This window comes from Vicugna pacos, chromosome X (assembly GCF_048564905.1).
Source record: "Vicugna pacos chromosome X, VicPac4, whole genome shotgun sequence".
Lineage (NCBI taxonomy): Eukaryota > Metazoa > Chordata > Mammalia > Artiodactyla > Camelidae > Vicugna > Vicugna pacos.
This window is the reverse complement of record NC_133023.1, coordinates 107,304,892-107,323,962: the sequence shown is the minus strand read 5'-3', so window position 1 is coordinate 107,323,962 and position 19,071 is coordinate 107,304,892. Positions and strand designations below refer to the sequence as shown.

Sequence of the window (19,071 nt, the reverse complement as noted above, 5' to 3'; positions counted from 1 at the left end):
CGGGGGTTCCAAGGGGAGGCTGCATGCCGCCTGAGTCAAAGTGAGGACCCCGAGGGACAACGGAGGATTCCTGCACCCGGGGACAGTGTTGGACATTGGAGGCCTTGGGGCAGGGTGAGCACCGGCGGCATTTCCTGACACCCGGGTCTCCGAGGGACTGGGGTCCTGGGGTGAGGGGCGGGGCCTCGGGTGGCCAGAGGCTAGACGACATGACGCCTAAGTGACGACCCTGAGGGAGAACTGAGGGCTCCCGGAACCCGGAAAAGAGGCCATCCCACAGACAGGGAACCTTGCTAGCAGCTGTCCGGAGGCCCGAGGGCAGGACGGGCCCACGTGTCGTGTCCTGACTGCGGCACCCTGGTCTCAGAGAGACCGGGGACTTAGTGTGAGATGGGGGGTGGGGGGACCCTCAGATCTGCAGAGGAGAGAATCCAAGGTCCCACTGGGAGTGAAGCTGATGACTGTGAGCGAGCAGTGAGGACCCTGGACCCCAAAACACAGTCGGTCCTGGGAGGCCACAGGTCGGAACAAGCACAGGCGGCATTTCCTGCCATCCGGGTCTCGGAGGGACTGGGGTCCTGGGATGAGGGGCGTGGCTTCGGGGGTTCCAAGGGGAGGCTACATGCCGCCTGAGTCAAAGTGAGGACCCCGAGGGAGAACGGAGGATTCCTGCACCCCGGGACAGTGTGGGGCCTTGGAGGCCTTGGGGCAGGGTGAGCACCGGCGGCATTTCTTGCCATCCGGGCCTCAGAGGGACTGGGGTCCTGGGATGAGGGGCGGGGCCTCGGGGATTCCAAGGGGAGGCTACATGCCGCCTGAGTCACTCACACTCCTAATTTGTCCCTCACTGCTTCCCTTTCCCCTTTTGGTAACCAGAAGCTTGCTTTGTATATCTGTGAGTCTCCTTCTGTTTTGTATATACTTTTTGTTTCTGGATAGTGCTTTGTGATGTCTAAGCCCCTCCAGTGCTACCATTGGCTGGGGGAGAGCCTTGCTGACCAAACAAAGCTGAAGGGTGTGGCCTCTATCCTGGGGAGGGGCATATATAGGGGGTCTAGGAGGCCTGCAGTAAACCACTGGGAAGCACTGTCATGGTGAAGGTGACTAGGAAACCACAAGCACTGGGCACAGTTGTGGAACAACCTACCCTAAAGCACCAAAAGGAGGAAGAAGAGGAAGTCCACTTGGCAACACCAGTCCAGAGGCAGTGCGAAGGTGAGATGACCGCACCCATGCTCCACCACTTCTTCCACACTGACTACCCTCCCACAAGACCCCTACCCCATCCTCACCTGGCACAAACCCCCTCCTGAGACCGAATTCCTTTTCCTGAATCCCCTGTTCCCCTCCACCTCCACCCTCTCCCCCCCCGCCCCGCCCCGAATCAACGCCCTGCTCAGCCTGTTACCTTTCCAGGTGGCCCAGACAACCATGAGGATAAAAAGGTCCTTTCAAAGGAGTTCGAGAAGAAAAGCCTTTCCAAAAACCCCAAGTCCTTCAAGAAAACTTAAGAAAGCTAGAGGGTCAAAACGATGTGGCCATTATCACAGACAGAATGAGGAACTGAATCAAAATGAGCCAAAGCAGGCCCAAGAGAGCGTGGAGATCTCCACCACTTTGAGTGATGACCTGAGCAGCCAGCTAACTTCAGAACAAGGCCAGAGACCTCAGGACTATCAGCCAAGTCTCTGAGGTCTGGCCGCTTGAGACATGGCTAACTGCTTAGAGACAAAACCATGCACCAACCTTGTTCAGGCATAGTGGTGATTAAAATAAAATCAACAAGTTTGAAAACTGTGCGTGTATGTATGTGTGTGTGTGTATGTGTGTGTGTGTGTGTGTATGTGTGTTCTCTAAACGTGGGAAAGGAGGGAAGGGAAGAAGCAGGTGTGTGAGGAAGGGTGGAGGTGTTTGCAGGGTAGGGGGTGGGGGTCACAGTAAGCCAGACATCGGAGAAAAAGACTGGCTCAGGACTGAGCACTGAAAACAAAACTCAACAATATGCCATGGCTTCTTGTGAACTTTCTTCAAGGGAGCCTGTAACACTTAAACCAAGCATCAAGCTGGTACTAGAATTGTTTCCATCATCTTTACTTTGAGAGCCCTCTCTGAAACAAATATATTAAAAGGAAGTGGAAAATTTTTAAGTAAAGTAAAACCCACTAACTGGGGAAAGGTTATTTTTACAACTGAGAACAGAGGTAGTGCATATCATATTCCCATATATTAGGAACACAGAGGTCATTTCTACAAGATATATAACCCTGTATTTTTAGTAATTACGGTGTTTATCACTGTTGAAGCATAGTTTGCGAGCAAAAGGAAGAAGAGAATGATCGTTTTAAGAGGAATGAAATAGAATATCACCATGATTCAACTTCCAGTTGTTCTAACAATTCACACATAATGAATTCATTTAGTCCCTAAACAGAGATTTATTGAGCACCTACCATGGTCCAGGCACTAGGTTAGGGACTAATCGAAAGATAATAATGACTGTCATTAATGAGCGGTTTGGATATTTAATCTTTACACCAATTCTGCAAGGCAGATGAGGGTTATCTTATTTTGCAGAGGAAGACACTGAGGACCAGCAAAGTTAAGTAATGTGTTCTAGATCACCTAGTGTTGAGTCTAAGTTTGTCTGACTCCAAAGCCCACACATTCCCCACTGTGCGCCATGCTGGCAAAAAGAGCAGAGAAGGACTGAGAGGTTTTCTGAGGCTTTGAGTATATGGAGAAGGAAAATAGGAGTGTTTTTTGAAACTTGTAACATGGGACATGCACAAAAGTGGTAGCATAGTATAATGATCTCCATGTATTCGTCACCCAGTTTCAACAATGATCAAAATACAGTTCATTCTGTTTCACCTATTACCCCCCTCCAAATCTGCCACTGCCCCTGTCTCCACTCCTAGATATATTTTTACTCACAACCCACCCTACAAAATAAGAATACTATCAACATACATAAAATAACAAGTTCACTAATGTTATATAATACCTGGTCAATGTATTTCTCCAATGATTTCCTAAGTGTCTTGCTCAAATAAGACTTCTAACCAGATATCCAGGCTACATTTCTTTGATATGTTTTATAAATTTCCCTTAATCCATAACAGTCCTCCCTTCTCTTGTTTCTTGTCGTTTATTTGTTGAAGAGACTAGGTCATTGTCTCATTGGAGTCTGGAAATCCTGGACATGGCAGATCACTCCCGTGCTGTATTTCTTAACATGGTCTTCTTTCACTGGTGTACACCCTGAACTGATAGAGCTTGAGACTCCATCAGATTTGGGTTTGGCAAAAGCACGTCACACGTGGTGCTTCGTATTTCCTATTGCATACACAGCCCATCAGGAGATAGTGTCTTTGTGTCTCTTTTTATTGTGATATTAAAATTGAGCAGTGAGCTCAGGTGTTGTAAGCCTGCCCCATTCATTACAAAGTTTCCTATCACTGGCTTGATCATACCCTTTATCATCTAAATGGAAACTATTTTGAAGAGAGGGTGAAGGAAGGTATAGTATGAGTAATGATGACAGGACAACCAATGTAAATCAGGACTTGCCCCAAGAAAGTCATGGTGCAGGTTCCGTGGACATATCAACCTCTACATAATGGATTTAGCAGCCAGGGAGGGTTGCTATTACCTAGATCCATTAATTCATTAGGTGTTGGAAAATGATTTTTCCCAACTTTATTGTTTTTGTATATTTTTTGCCTGGAATTCTACTATAAAGCATAACTTTATACCTATTTGATTTTTCTAAAATATGGTTCATATAAGAAATGTAGAACTAATGCTCTATTCTTCCTCCTTCAGAATGATGGGCTGGTGATCCAGCTCCAATCACTTAAAGTGACCAAGGAATTTTTTTTTTCTGTATTGTAATGAACTCATGGGTGTTAATGCATTTGGGACTCAAAGCACTGCATTTCTGCGTTTATTACTCCTTTGATGCTCACATATTTCTTCCTTTAGCCATTAGGAGCACTTTCACTCTGCCTCTTGTGTTCTTTTGACACAACCTCAACATATATCCTAGCTTTGGGGTAACATAAGATGTTCCAGGCTCATCTTGTCCATGTTCCATCTCAGATCTGGAACCAGCTCTTTCTCCAAGGAGCTCTGGTTGGTTTTAGAGATCGTAATGTGGACACTAAGGGTACTCACTGCAACTAGATCCTTGCTTCTAGGCCTTGGCAGGGGACACAGCTAAGAAATACATTTCTGTGAGAGTCCACACTGACAGCTTCAGTTCATACTGAAATGAATTCACATTTGATATTTCACAAGATCCTGCTACTTCCGTTCGAATTTAAGATTAATTTACTCAATTTGGTATTATCTCTTTTCTTTTACACTGAACATCTAAGGACGCCCACATAATTACTTATCCCCCCCTTCATTCTTACTATATTTCTATGCATACATATCAAAAATAACAATTGCTGTTGGTGTCGTGATATCATGTACACATACACACGGAGAGAACTGATGGCTACTCTGAAGCTTTATTAAGTTACAGTCTTATATAGCAAAGAAGAATGACAAGGGAAATGGTTAACAGGCAGCGTCTGGCTCAAGGTCAGAAGACCCTTTACATTTTGGCAAATCATGTTCGTGTTGGCACCAGCAAGCCTTACAACTTATCAGGGCGGAACGTATGAGAAACGGCTGCTTCACAATATTCTTCTTGGACTCAGGCGGTTGCCCCCCTCTGGGGATCTTACCCGTCCTTGGCTAACCAGCCTTCTCACCTCTGAGTCTGCAGCTTTTTATAACTTGTTTACCATTCCGGCCCAAGGCTCGTTCCTTTGCTCCCACAGTCAGGGGCCTACAACTGCAATAGTATTACTAGCAATATGATTACTTAATATAGCTCAAGATGCACTGTGGTTATTTTTATCCTTATGCTATTTTTCCCATTTGGGATATACAGGCAACTTACCGTGTTTTAAATTCATTTGAAAGAGTTAAATTCCGCAAGAGTAATTCATCAACTTGGTACAAAACTACAGACCCATTTGTTTCATTTTGGTTTTTAATTTTTAAAGCTTGTCTTTTTGTTTTATCATTCCACAAATCACTTATTGATTCTAGAACTCAAACCACACATTAGTTACTTTAAGAAAAGTCTAGCTTCCATTTCTGTACTCTCCACTCTGATCTCTCCTCTTCCACGTTTGTAGCCATTTCCATGTGTTTTCTTCGTGTATCCTGCTTTAAATATAAATATAAATATATATACACACATTTATACAGACACACACACACTCTCTCTCTCTCCTCTTTGCCCAGATAAATGATAGCATTATATACATTGTTCTGCACTTTTCTTTTTTCACATCATAATATACTCTGAAGATCATGTATACTAGAGAAGAGAGTTACCTACCTACTATGATTCTTCAACCATTCCCTATTGGTGAATGTTTAGGTAGGTTCCAGAATTTTACTAATAAAAAAGCTAATAAACAGTGTTCCTTAAATAGCCTTGAGCATACAGCATTTTGTATTTTGCTGGTATCTCTCTGAGATGGGTAGGGGAGGGGGGAGGTCCTTACAAATAGATGATTGAATCAAAGGATAAATGGGTATATATTTTGCTGGCTGTTGCCAAATTCCCTTGCACTGAGATTGTACCATTTTGCAGTCCCACCAACAATAGATGAGACTGCCTGCTTCCTCACACCCTGGCCAGCGCTGACAAACATTTTTTCAATCCAGTAAGTGAGGAACCATCTCGGTAGCAACGGCTCCCTTCGTTGTTGTTCCCTTTCAAGATTTTCCTGTCCATTTGTGCCATTTTTACCCCCCTAGATGGACTGTAAGATCAACTTGTCTAGCTCTGGGGTGGGGAGGCGGGAAACAGCCTATGATACTGGAAGGCCTGGATATGTTTTTTGTTAGGAGTAACATTTTCATACATTTAAAAATCATACTCATTTCTGTGAATTATTTACTCACAATTTGTATTATTCTTCTATTGCGTTTTTGGCCTCCTCTCAATTTTAAGTAGCTCTTTTAGAATATAAAAGAATCCTAGGTTGTAAAATAATATTTGCATGGTTTCATTTTTTACACCTGGGTCACTGATCCATTTAGAATTTACTCTGGTATACAGTGTAAGGAATAGGCCCAATTTTATCTTTTTCCACATGGCTATTCAGTTACTCCAATGCCATTGTTTTTTAAAGCCCATTCCCCGCCTTGATTTGACATAGACTACATTTCTATATGTATTTGTGTCTATTTAGACACGTTATCATATGTTTCATTGTTCAATGCAGGCACCAATACCACACTGTTTAGTTACACAGATTTTATCACAGGTTTTAGTATCTGTAGGTGTGGCTCCCCTCCTTGGTCTTCCTTTTCAGGGTTTTCCTGTCTATTGTTTGCTCCTTTATTTCCTCAAATGGTCATTACAATGAACCTGTCTAGCTCCAGAAAAAAAAATCTCATGGCATTTTTATTGTGATTGTTTTAAATTTACAAATTTACTGCGGAAGAACTGACTCTTTATAACATCGAGTCTTCCGATCCAAGAGTGTAGCATGTCTTTCCATCTGTTCAAGTCTATTCCTGTGTCTTTCCGAATGATTTCGAGTAGTCCTTATTTATATTTTGGCTATTTTTGTTGTTGTTGTTGTTGTTAACTGTTTTACCTAGGTATTTCATTTGTGCCAGTGTCAATGGAATCTTCCTTCTTATTTTCTAGCTGGTTATTCTTCTATATATGAGAACATCTGATTTCTGTAGGCTAGTTTTATTGCCTGTTACTCTACTAATATCTCCCATTTTTCACAGTGTTGTTTTTTTCAATTTATACTGCCTTTCTAATATTGTGTGTGTGTTTCCTCTCTCTTGTCTAATTACACCACAAGGTTAAACAGGAATGAGATACCGAGCATCTGTTTTTTGTGTCTGACTTTAGTGACCGAGTCTCTACTTAGTGCTTCCCCATTGGGGCTGAGATTTCTACATTTGAGTAGTTAAGGTAGTGTATCCAGCTATATTATTTGTGAGAAGTCACTGAGCACAACATTCACAGAATCCAATTCCGAAAAATAAGTGGCCATTCTACAGAGTGTGTGCTATCCAATACCAACTTCCAGTGATTAGAATACCGATGTGAACAAGGACAAGTTGAGGGACAGGTATAAAGCGTACATGCTAAGTAAGGTTATTACATTCACACTGTATTTACTAGCAAACCATTCGGCAATGGATATAAGAGGAGTTTTGTGGCTAGAATTCCTTTCTTTGGGCCATTAGGTAATACAATTTAACGACAAGGATATTTTACTGTCTGTGAAGAGAAAATTTAAAGAAAAATATGTATGTGGAACAAGAGTTTGTTTGATTGGGCTAAAGTACTTACGGTTTTACTTACGCTGTTACATATTTGCCACTTAATAGTTCTCCAGTTTTCAATCCCCTTTATTAGTCAGTGTGGATTCTGCTTGAAGAGCAATAGTTAAACACACAGGCTCTGGAATCAGGCTGTTTGGTAGAATCAAATTCTGGCCCCACATACCTGTTGTGTGACCTGCAATAAGTCGCTTAACCTAATTTTCTTCACTAAAATGAAGCCACAAAATTTCCACTCGGGTTTCCATGACTTTCAAGCATTAGCATTTCAGCCTAGCACTTTTACCTCTTGTAACTTGGCTTCTGTGATTGTGAAATGCCCTGCGTATTTCATACAGCTCCAACGAGGTTCAAATATGAAATACAGGAAAGTGCTCTAAAATGTAGTATTTTCAGCCAAAAAAAATGTAGGTTAATGTTTGATTTGGGGGAAAAGCTGTTGCTTTGGGAAAGACAGGCAATCATACTTTTTATATTGTCTTTTTGCACCATTTGTTCCATGACATATTTAGTGCTTTCTGCCCTCGAACTTCAAGACACCTTCACCTTAATGTCTTCAAGATACCATGTCATCAAGCACCTGATCAGGTTCACAAACTTAGTGACTGACTAGTAGCCCACGGAGAAGAGGAGAAGCATTAGGGGAACCTATGTGTGAGGGAACTCCCCCTTGGCAGGAGGCCACAATACCATCAAGTGGGGTCATACGTGAATGTGAAACAAAAGTCCCGCATTCTGTTGCATCTCCCTCAGTTATAAAGCCCCCAGTAACCGTCAACATTTAGGTTCACACATTTAGGTATGATCAGAGTGAAAGTACGATAATCTGTACATTAATTAGAAACATGACCAAGAAAATTTTCAACCCTGAGGATAAGAAAGGGAACCACTGTAGTCAGAAGAGCAATCTCTGTGTCTCTTAGAAATCCTCATCAGACACTCAGGGTTTCGCTGCTGATGGATTACATAAGCATTCAGGACAGGACGGATGTTAGCCCTATTGAGCGTGATGCCTTCTTTGACTGCTACAAACTGAAATGTGAGGTCGTGACACTGCATGAGTGAATGGCTTATAATACTACAACTGTCAAGTCAAACGATATTAGAAGAAATGACTTCCCTGATATTAGTCATTGTTCAAAGAAGGTGTTTAGCTACAGTGGAACAAAAGGCAATAGGAGCTATACTCTACCAATTAGAGTTTTAAAGGGTTACATGGGACTTTCAGTGATCTGTATTTAGTGAAAATGCATCTGACCAGCTCAGGAGAAAAATGAATCTTGCACTTGACTTAGGGGGCCTGTTCTTTGATATTCTGAATTTAAACTTTATTGTTACAAAAAAGTGGATGTTGTTAAACATTACCATTAAAAGATAAAACATTAACATAAACACAGTACACATTTAAGAAAATTTGTCTCCTAACAAAATGGTTATCAAAAAAGAAAAATCTTGTTTTTCAACTACCAGCCACAAGTTACTTCAAGTACACGTTTACCCCTTTGAAGTGGTGACAGAATAAAATAAGCGTCAGCCGTTCAATCACTAAGTACATTAAAAACACATAAAAAAAAGAGAGAGAGAGAGAGAGACATTCACTCCTCTCCTCCAAGTAGCTTTAAAATAAAATAACACATTGAAAACAATTTCAGTAACTCAGAATAAGAATACAGTTAACTGACTTATTCCAAATATATTCTGAAACAATTCCATATTCATTAAATCAAATGTTCCCAAATGAAGATTTTGAACATTGTCATAGATTTTTCTAAAATGCCCGTTACATGAGGAAAGGTACAATAACTAATTATTCAAGTTTTTAGATGAAAACAAAACCAGTGTTCCACATATAAACCTTGAACACAAAGCACTCTAGGTAATGCATCTTTAAGACAGGTTAATGAAAGACTTTTGATCCATGCTCAGGGCAGGTGTCATTTAATAGTGGACCAACGCCAAGTAAATGACATTGTGATGTCTTTGTGGAAATGACACATTCACAAACCCATGTCTCAGCACGGACACTTACATATCTAGGTCTGCTCTCTTAAAGATTTTTAGCAGTCCACTTTATTCAAAAACAGAATCTCAGATGCCTTTAATAATTTCTATAAGGCAACAGAGTAGATTTTCCTTTCAAATCATTTCCCCCCTGGAATTGGCTCTGTAAACCACTGAGTAAAGACATGGTGGGGGCGGGCACAGATAAAATAGATTTTCTAGCCTTCATTTTTCTTTTTCCTTAAGGAAGAACACCGTAACATTCTGCACTTGTGCTTTCTATCTTTTGGGGTTGATAACAGAATTGCTGGGGCCAAAACCTAAAAGTTACTTGACGGTGTTAGGGAGAAAACAACTCCACTGCTACCACAGGGTTGAAAGCTGGATACATGTACCTGTGGAATTGCTGCCACCCACATAACTGCGTAGGGATCCATTTGGTGGTTAACAGAAAAGGATGCTTACACTCACTTAACAAGCAAATGATAAACAAGATGTGCTGACTTCAACTAGAAAATTTTAAGCCACGGCAACGTGGTTTGATGTAGCTAATGTTACACTTGTATCATATAACTAACTTTAGGTTCAAATTCTTCCTTCAAAGTCATCAGAATAACAGGGATTGAAGAGACTTCCGAACCATTGCCAGCTCTTGCTGCTGCTGTTTCAGGAAAGGAAATATTAAACACTTGCATGTTATTTAGGTAACTGTGACGTATACTTTGGCAAACAAAACACCCGAATGCTCACATCCCTCCATAGTCCTTAATATCAAGTATACACTACTTACAGCTTCCAGCAAAATTTTGTTTTGCAGCTTGGCCATTTCTTGTCTAATTTTGCTTTGCTCATCAGTAAGAAGATGTTCATGATCCTTCTCTAACTCCTCCATACTCTAAAACAAAAAGCCTAGTTCAGTGATGAAGCACCACTTTTCATCTCACGTTCTAAACATGTACCATTAAATTTCAAAAGTAACAAGTCCTAATACTCAAAGGATACTCATTGTTTATTCCAAGTAAAAACATTATAACAAATACATGAAGATCAAAATACCCACTTGAGAAATCTTTCAGATGTCGTATTTGTGTCAAATATTATTAGTATCGTAGAGGTACAAGGTACGACAGTAGTACGCTTTGCTCAAACGATGGGTCAATGAACATTTAACATTTCAAGGTGGAGAAAAGAAAAGAAGGAGGGGAGGGGGAGGGGGAAGAGGAGGAGGAGGAGGAGACTGCCATTTGCATATCATGAAATGCCATAATTAAAAAACTCTCTCATAAGCTTTCTAAACACGAGGTAACAATGCACTCATACTGGCTAATAATCAACGTAACATGGTTCCATTGGAAAGAAAAAATGATCTGTAATATGATCTCATTAAGTTACAAAAAACACACCCATGTTCTAAATCTTTACTGTTCATTCAACAAATAGGGATCTGGTGCATCATATATGAAAAGTACTCTGTTAAGTGCTGTGGAGGAATTGAAAAACGAATACAGGATCTCTTCCTCATTCCAGTGATAATTAAAAACATGCGAATAAAAAATAACACAAAACCATTACAACAATTAAGGAAGCACATCTTGCCGTGGCCATGCAGTGGAAAATCTGATTGATTCTGATTTAACTGACGAAAGAACAAGATTTCACTAGGTAACGGAAAGAGGGAATTAAACGTAATCTAGGGCAGGAGCATAAGCAAAGCCAGGAGGTAATGGTGACTTAGTGCAGAGAAAGCAACCACTCTGGAGGGGTGGGAGGAAAGAAAGAATGTAAGTATGGAACTACAAAGAGAGGAGTCTTGTTATGGGGGACACGCTGACTATCTAAGGATTTAAACTGGGAAGCTAATGACTGGTTTTCAGGAGGGAAAATGTATTTGAGCGAGATGAGTAAATGGAACATCCCATCAAAAAAAAAAAAAAAAAAGAAAAAGAAGGGGCATATCCGGGATTCCACTGCCTCCTAAATAAGTACAAATAAGTACATAAGTTCCTCTGTATGAAGCAGAGGACGATGTCGGGAAGACAGTCTGCTCATGTGAGAAGGGGACAGTAGGTGATCCTCAGTTCACAAACTTTTTGCCCTCCTCTGGCTTTTTCACACTGTTATGCATCCAGGCCACCGCTTATGACTATACACCCGCATATAAAGCCATTTTTAGCCACTGGAGTCATTCTAAAAGCAAATATGCCATAAAACACTCATATAATATATTCGAAAATAAAAGAGATATTCAATAATCACAATTGCTACCTCCTATCTTACATAAACCAGTGAAGCAAACAGAAGTAGAAGACATGAGAACCTAATCGCAGACTTCCTACTTTCCATGATACAGTTATCCCTGATCTCCAAAAAAGAAAAAAAGAAAAAAAAACTAACTGTTGAATACAAAATTATGATTAAAGTATCGATTTTAATCACAATATGTCTATTTCTAGGCAATATTCTTAATTTACCATTTCCTATTTTAAATAATATCACAAAACTATTAACAAATCCTAAAAATAAATTTAGCATTCATGGTAAACCAGGGACAATAAATCCAAATGGAAAATGGCTAAGAATTTAAAACGTATAACCAAGGTATTGTTCCCATAAATTATGAAACAATCTAACTTCTACTTCAAAGTAGACATTATGCTCTATAAGGATGAATTGGGTTAACCCAATACAACAGACCTTTAAGAGCTGGCCATACACATTTTTAATTTTTTTCAGTCTCTGGCTCTGAACAATTCTAGCTTGTTGAAAAATCTTTTGTTGCTCACGAAACAAGTTCTACAAGTGAAAAAAGAAAAACAAGTTGGGATAAAATGTGGTTAATTCAATATTTAGCAAAACATAATTCTACACTAAGTTAAAAGGATTATTCTTTAAGTCGGTATTTTTAAACATTTTCTGTGCTAACTTTTACAACAAAGCTTAGACATTTGTGTTTACCACCACTATACAAACACATGTAATAATACTATCCACCAGTCATTTAGAAGGATCTTTCCTTCTTTCTTTCCTGTTTAAATTTACTCTTTATTGTGGTAAAATTGTCTTATAACATTAAAGGGGATCAACTATATGCTGACGGATGGAAACTGGTTTTGGTGGTGAGCATGCTGTAGCGTATCCAGGAGTACGAGTACAATGCTGTACACAGGAAATTTCCTTTCTTACCCATGTTCAAAACATGCGTCTTAATTCTTGGTAGTTTCAAAATCCACAAATGGCCCTTACAACCATCTCCTTACCAAAAATAAATTAAATTATGCAATTATCCCTATTTAAGAATTAAGAAAAATTCTTTCCTAACAATATTCAAACATGTAATAATTCTTGGTCATTCAATCAATACCCGCACAAGATAAACCTTTCTCTTTTTTTGTTTTTTGCCTTCTCATCTTTCTTTCTTTGTTGTTGTTGTTGTTGTTTTTTCTTTAATTGAAGGACAGTTAGCTTACAGTGTTGTGTCAATTTCTGGTGTACAGCATAATGTTTCAGTCATACAGTTACATACATACGTTCCTTTCCCTATTCTTTTTCATTATAGGCTACTACAAGATACTGAATATAGCTCCCTGTGCTATACAGTAGAAACTTGTTGTTTATCCATTTTAAATATAGCAGTTAGTATCTGCAAATCTTGAACTCCCAATTTATCCCTTCCCACCCCTTCCCCCCCGCCCCCGCTGTAACCATAAGTTTGTTTCCTACGTCTGTGAGTCTGTTTCCGCAGATGAACCTTTCCATAATGCAAAACTCTGTGAGTTCTTTGACCTAATCTCCGAAAACAATTTTGTCCTCTCTCCTAGTTTAGCCATTCACTTACATGTTCTTTCCCTTGATCCTGTCACCCCCAACAACTGCAATATCTATATAATACGAAAAACAGCAAACTCATGTAGGAACTATATGTCAGGTCCTGCTCTGGAAGATTTTAAGAAAAATTATCACATAGGAACTCATCTACCTCAAAACAAACCTATGATGTAGGTAGCCTTATTATGTCCCCTCCATAGGCGAGGACACTGAGACACAGAGATACATAATCTGCCCATGGCTCCACAGCCAGTAACTGGACGAATCAGAATTGGACCCCAAACATCACGGGTTCCAGAGCCCAGGGTCCTGACCACTGTACTACACTGTTTCCCCACTTTTCCCAACGTGCAACCTCTACCTCCCTATGTTTGTAGCTCACTCTCTTTTGTACCACAGCTCAGTACTCTTATCAGGACCTGACATCTGCACTGAGTACTTTTCACTGCCCCCTCTCTCCACCCCCTGTCCTCAGTTTCCTCCTCCCCAGCTAGAGCCATGGTCACTCACTATACCTATACCCTTGCATTTATACCTTGCCCCCTTTTCACTCTGTCCACATGCCTGGCTCATCCTAACCCTGGAAAATCCAATTCTCCAGCTGCTCAGCCACAACCATGCAGACAAGTCTCACTTTAAATTCGTGATCACTATGGCACTCATCTAAGTTGGACTGTAATGCTGTTCGGCAATGCTATTTCCCTAGTCCACACACTGACCCGCTGTCAGGAAACAATTCCAGGTCTTCTCCTGTGCCCTCAAAAGGCAAACATCTCCTCCACCATCCTTACCCCCAAATGTGATACAAGTCAGCCCGTTGAGAGTAAACCATGCCCTGACTGCAGTGACTGGTTCAGGAATAAGCAAATGATCCAAACTAGATGAGTAAGAGTCTTCCGGAGGAATTTCCCGCCACGCTACTGAGAAAGACTGTCTCAGCCCACTGGGGGTTTACTACACAGATAGCGAATTTAGGATTACAAGACACATTCTTGCAGATCCCATGGAGAAAGCCTACTAGGGAGATGGAGACAGAGCCCAGATGACACTGCTGGAACAACCTTTCCCCAGCCCATCCAGCTATATCTGGAGCTAAACTCCCCTCGACTTCTTTGGATAAACCAGGAAATTCTTCTTCTGTACTCTGGCAAATTTCTGTCACTTGGACCTGCAAGAATTCCAACCAAGAGACGGAGTAAAACTAGGGGCTTCTGTGAGTGTCGTGTGTGCCTGTACTTCTCTGATTTTCTCTGATCGGGGCCCAACCACATAGCCAGCAATGGGAACGGGGCCCTGGCTCAGGTCTATGGGTCTAAGACATGGCCAGGCTCTCCACTATGACTTGAGACTTGGTTACAGTACATTAATTATGAAGTGAAGCCTGATACTAACAGCTAGTTTTTCCTCTTCTTCTTTGGTTTTCTGCACAGCCATGTCCCACTCCAGAAACAAAGTCAAAAACTGCTGAGAATATTCGCGATAAAGCTTCTGCCTGTAAAACGTAATAATGAGCAATGTCATACTTCATATCGCTAAGCAAAAAGTAAACACATTCAAAACAAAATTGATTTCTCATAAATTATACTATAAAGGGAGAAGGGGGCAATCACAGCTCAAATCTTCAGATGGGAAACAGCAAAATAAAATGGATGTTTTACTCTCATTCCTTGAGTATTTGTCCTGAACTATCTAAGATGGATGCTATCTCATATGCCTTAGCGCTGGAAAACTAAGGAAGATTTATTGCACTACAAATTTTCCCCAAAAATGCACTTTATCTATAAGGGTTTTTTTTTTCCATTTTCTCTTACTGAATAACATACTGGTTGTGACATGGTAAGTAGACTCAAATGAGGATATCATATCCACTTACAAGCTTTCCAAACGGGAATATTTCACTTTCCCCCCACCCTGCCACAATAAAGATTTTGTACAAAAGAATGGTGAACCCAATAAAGGTAAAGTTTAAAATTATTTAAATATAAGATTCACCTTTTCTACATAAGTGAATACAGCTAACTATCCCAAGACATTTGTCTTTTATTTAGCTAGCATACTCCAAGAAGGAAAGCAAATTTTTCTTAAATACTAAGAAGACTCAATTACAATTTGAAAGGAGAAAAATAGTTGTCTTGGTTGACCTCTAGTAATAACCTCTCCTTTCAATTAATTTATGGGGTTATAAGACTAAAGGAATTATTTGCTTAGATAAAAATCAAGCCACATATATTTTCCAACAGAGACTCCAATACACAGGGGATAACAGTATAAACAGTATTATTTTAATTGATCTGTACTCACAGGAAGTAAGAAATGACACACAGGTTCTGGCTCTAATAACCAACAATGTTTGTTACCTTTGTTCTTCCTGGCTTTTCCAAACATGTTCAATTTTCTGCTTAATGGTTTTGACAGAAGCATTGGTATTCATTAAGAATCTTTTTCTCTTTGCATGAAGAACCTTTTTAATGTCACCTATATTAAACATATATAAATGCAGTTCTTAACACTTAATGCTGATTCAGCAGTGCTGGAAAGACAATTAGCATTTTAAAAAAAGGCATCATGTCAAAAATCAAGATTTTTTTCCCTTCCTTTCTTTCTGTGAAATCTTTCAGTTACTAGTACCTCAATTCAAATTTTTATAACTGCATGTCTTTAAAAAAATGTGTCATGGAAAAAGAGCAAAGAAACAAAAGTTACTATTTTCCAAAATGTGTAAAAAGGATCTCAAAGACAGTCTTCCGTTTTCTTGTGAGAAAACAGTTATAAAGGCTAGTTTTTAATACATTTATAAAATATCCTCCAAAGCGAGGGACATCCATTCAGTAATCCATGGATTACTGTTGGAACGCAATACATGAAACACACAGTATCATTCTGTTTTTAAAGTGTCCAAAAGAGAAAAAAATAAGTAAATGGAAAGGCAAGAAAATTATTTTTTAAAGTTAGCCAATGAAGATTTTAAGTATATCTGAGTTAAAGTCAAAGACCAGGGAGAGTTTAAGGAAATAAAAGGAATTTATTCAGAAACATCTTCTATATCCATTTTTAAAGAGAAAAAAAAAAGGACTTTTTCTCATATCATTCTAAAAAAGAAGCTTTGCGATTTGTAAAATGTTTAATACTTCTAAAAATGCTTTCCTAAGCATTTGATTGTATGCTATGGCTCTACCACGAATAGTTACTTTCCAGGGATCGGGACAGGCTGCACTATTACACAAATATTTTAGACATCCAGTTTACCTTGAATAAGAATCAATTTATGAGACAGCTCACACTTAAGCACCTTGCCTGTATGAATGATCCATTCAGAGGACTCACACCTGACTCGGACCCTTTGTTAATAAGAGTCTCGCCCTATAACCCAGTTAGTGTATCTGATATCTGACAGAACAATCTAAAACTTTTAAGTTTATGGTTCTGATTGTACATCGCCAGCATGCTAGCAAAGTTGCCTCTAGTTCTCCACTACACAGGTAATGTAAATATAACAAGAAAGGCTTATTTTACAGTCTTCAGGGAAACTTCTGCACCAAGGAAAAGAACTGGTAAAGTCCCAGAAAATAGCTAGAGTGAGAAAATTAAAAATTCGGATTAAAAACTGATATATACCTCACTCTGAGATACCAAGTGGGAAAGAGATGATTTCATTCGAATTCTTCTAATATCCCAGAGTCCATCAAACGGACCCACGTATAAAAATAAAAGCATCGCTCTTACCTCACCATGGGTAAGCATTATTCTCTCCACATCCGCAATAGAAAGGGAAACTAAGGAAATCTCTGAAGCCAAATCCCACTAAATACTTACGGAAAATCTTGAATCTGAGAACAGGGCATTAACACTTCCTATTACAAATGTTATAAAGGTTTAAAACAACCTATTTTCACCACAGTCTCTCCTAAAGCGTACCTTCAAAACTTTCCAACATATTCTGTAATTCATTCCTGTAAAGAAATTACATTAAGTTTTTAATTAAGGGTACCTAAAATATCCTGCCTGTTTTGACAGAAATATGTCATGCCAAGTGTCTTACATACAATACTTGTTACCTCAGCCCACCTTTACTTTTCTTAAAGTATCTTACCGGGCAAGCAAAAACAGTATTAAACACATTACCCCACATCTTCCTCAAATGTCCCTGGAGAAGAACTTATTTCCCCATAGTCATCAATGACTCGGTTGTTTCCTGCATTGAAATAAAAATGGAAAACATTTTTAAAATGAAGTATGGTATTTTGATCAGTTTTCACGGAGAAATATCCTCAGTGGGGAGAGTTTCAGGCTTAGTGCCACCAAGGGCTGTTAAAGCAGACATATGAAAGCCCCCGTGCGCTGTTATCCGCAAAGGCGTCCGATGGACCATACGTACCTTCCGGAACACCCTCTGACCCACGCGGCTCTCTTCTCTCTTGTCTCCCGAAGTCACAGGCTGCCATACCCTGAGCCTCCACCGGGGCCTTCGCAGCCCTCCCCAGGCGCTTCCTCTCAGCCGGCGCCATCCCTAAGTGTCTCTTCCCAGGCAGAGACAGCTCTCCTGCACCTTGTGAGCACAAACTTAAAGAAACGGGCACAGGGTCAACGAGCGATGCCCGGCAAGGGTCCTCTGCGCACATCAGAGTGTGCGTGCCCGCGTGTCTCCGGCTGGACCAGGAGCGGACAAAGCAGGTGGTGACTGCGAGCCCCTCCTCCGGGGCTGGACGGAGGGCTGGCGCCTGCGCCCCACACACAACCCACCCCGCGCCCGCGGACATCTGAGCGCCGGGCCCCTCCGCCAGATTCTGGCCCCTACGGAGGGAGGGACAGAGGCCGCCCCTGGCCCTCGGTTCCCGGCGGGAGGCCCGGCCACGGGCAGGACCCAACTAAGGGTCCCTCGGGACGGATGGGGGATAAACCAGTCTGCGCCTGGCCCGGGACGGTCAGGTCGGGGCGGGGGGGTGGGGGGGAGGTAGGAGGGGGAGGCTTCCCCACACGCCGAGTGGGCCCCAGGACGACCTCGCGGGCCCGGACTGACCCGCCGGGCCACCGGGCAGGAAGGACGGGGGCCGCGGGCGGACGGCCCCTGTGCACCCGCCCGCACCCTCCCGGGACGTGGGGACCGTCCGACCCGCCCCCGCCCTCAGGGGCCTCGCCCCGTCCTGTGGCAGCCCCGGGGGACGCCACCTCACCGGCCAGCCTGGCCGCCCCCGCTCCACAGCCGGGTCCCCTCACGTCTGAGGAGACGCCCCGTCCCCCCGCCGCCCGGCCGGCCCAGGTCGCACAGTGCGGCCCGCCGGCCTCCCCTCACCCCGCCCGCCCCGCTCCCCCCCCCCGCCCCCACCCCCGCTCCAGGCCTCCCTGCGGCCCCTCCATCTCTCTGCCCCTCCCTCCATCCCACCACCCGCCCCCGCCGCCGGCCCCGGCCCCGGCCCCGGCCCCGCCCCCGGCCGCACCAAGACCTCCACACCGCGACCTCCGCGACGCTCCTCTGAGGGCCTCCCGACAGCCCTCAGGAGCCAGCAGGCCTCTCCTGGGCGGGAGCGGCGCTGATTGGCCGGCACAGCGCGCACGCGGGAGGCGGGGCCTCGCCCGAGCCCCCGCCCCCTGGCCGGACCGCCCTCCGCGGAAGGTGCCCAGGCTGGGGACCTGCGCCGGGGGTTCCAGGACCTCCGTTCAGAGGGCGTTTCCCGGGCCTTCTTCCTGGGAAGTCACAAGAGGACACGGGAGCCAGGAACAGGTGCTCAAGCCTCCACCCCCCTGGTGACTCCTAGTCACCCTCCTCCTGGGGTCCTCTCCACTCACCCCTTCCCCTTGCGGAGGAATAGCCCAGCCGCAGGCGCGTACTGGGGGAACCCTCCCACCCCCGTCTTCCAGGTTTGGGTT

General features: G+C 42.4%; 1 protein-coding gene and 1 long non-coding RNA gene across 4 annotated transcripts; one reads left to right on the top strand and one right to left on the bottom strand.

The window, feature by feature from the left end:
* The first annotated feature begins 819 nt into the window (after positions 1-819).
* LOC140691887 (uncharacterized) lies at positions 820-1,797 on the top strand. Its single transcript, XR_012067512.1, has 2 exons — positions 820-1,215; positions 1,417-1,797. It is a non-coding gene; the product is annotated as an uncharacterized lncRNA (long non-coding RNA).
* Positions 1,798-8,671: 6,874 nt separating this feature from the next.
* On the bottom strand, positions 8,672-18,720 carry LOC140691985 (synaptonemal complex protein 3-like). 3 transcript variants are annotated; one of them, XM_072956587.1, is made up of 9 exons: positions 18,642-18,720; positions 17,582-17,766; positions 17,329-17,398; positions 17,122-17,156; positions 15,564-15,681; positions 14,599-14,698; positions 12,076-12,174; positions 10,172-10,276; positions 8,672-10,042 (listed from the first exon to the last, which is right to left on the bottom strand). In XM_072956587.1, the coding sequence occupies exons 2-9, from the start codon at positions 17,709-17,711 to the stop codon at positions 9,989-9,991; spliced, it is 711 nt and encodes a 236-aa protein (XP_072812688.1). In that variant the 5' UTR covers positions 17,712-17,766; positions 18,642-18,720; the 3' UTR covers positions 8,672-9,988. The 3 variants fall into 3 exon arrangements, with proteins under 3 accessions (XP_072812688.1, XP_072812689.1, XP_072812690.1); XM_072956588.1 differs by having other exon boundaries at positions 18,648-18,710; XM_072956589.1 differs by lacking the exon at positions 18,642-18,720 and adding an exon at positions 18,378-18,435.
* Positions 18,721-19,071: the final 351 nt, after the last annotated feature.

Excerpts from the sequence above, each read along its gene's own strand:
- LOC140691985 (XM_072956587.1), bottom strand. The coding sequence starts at position 17,711 with ATGGCGCCGGCTGAGAGGAAGCGCCTGGGGAGGGCTGCGAAGGCCCCG. Across the intron at positions 17,399-17,581 it reads GTCAGAGGGTGTTCCGGAAG|GAAACAACCGAGTCATTGAT; the intron begins GTACGTATGGTC and ends ATTTCAATGCAG. Across the intron at positions 12,175-14,598 it reads AAGAAGAGGAAAAACTAGCT|AACTTGTTTCGTGAGCAACA; the intron begins GTTAGTATCAGG and ends TTTCACTTGTAG.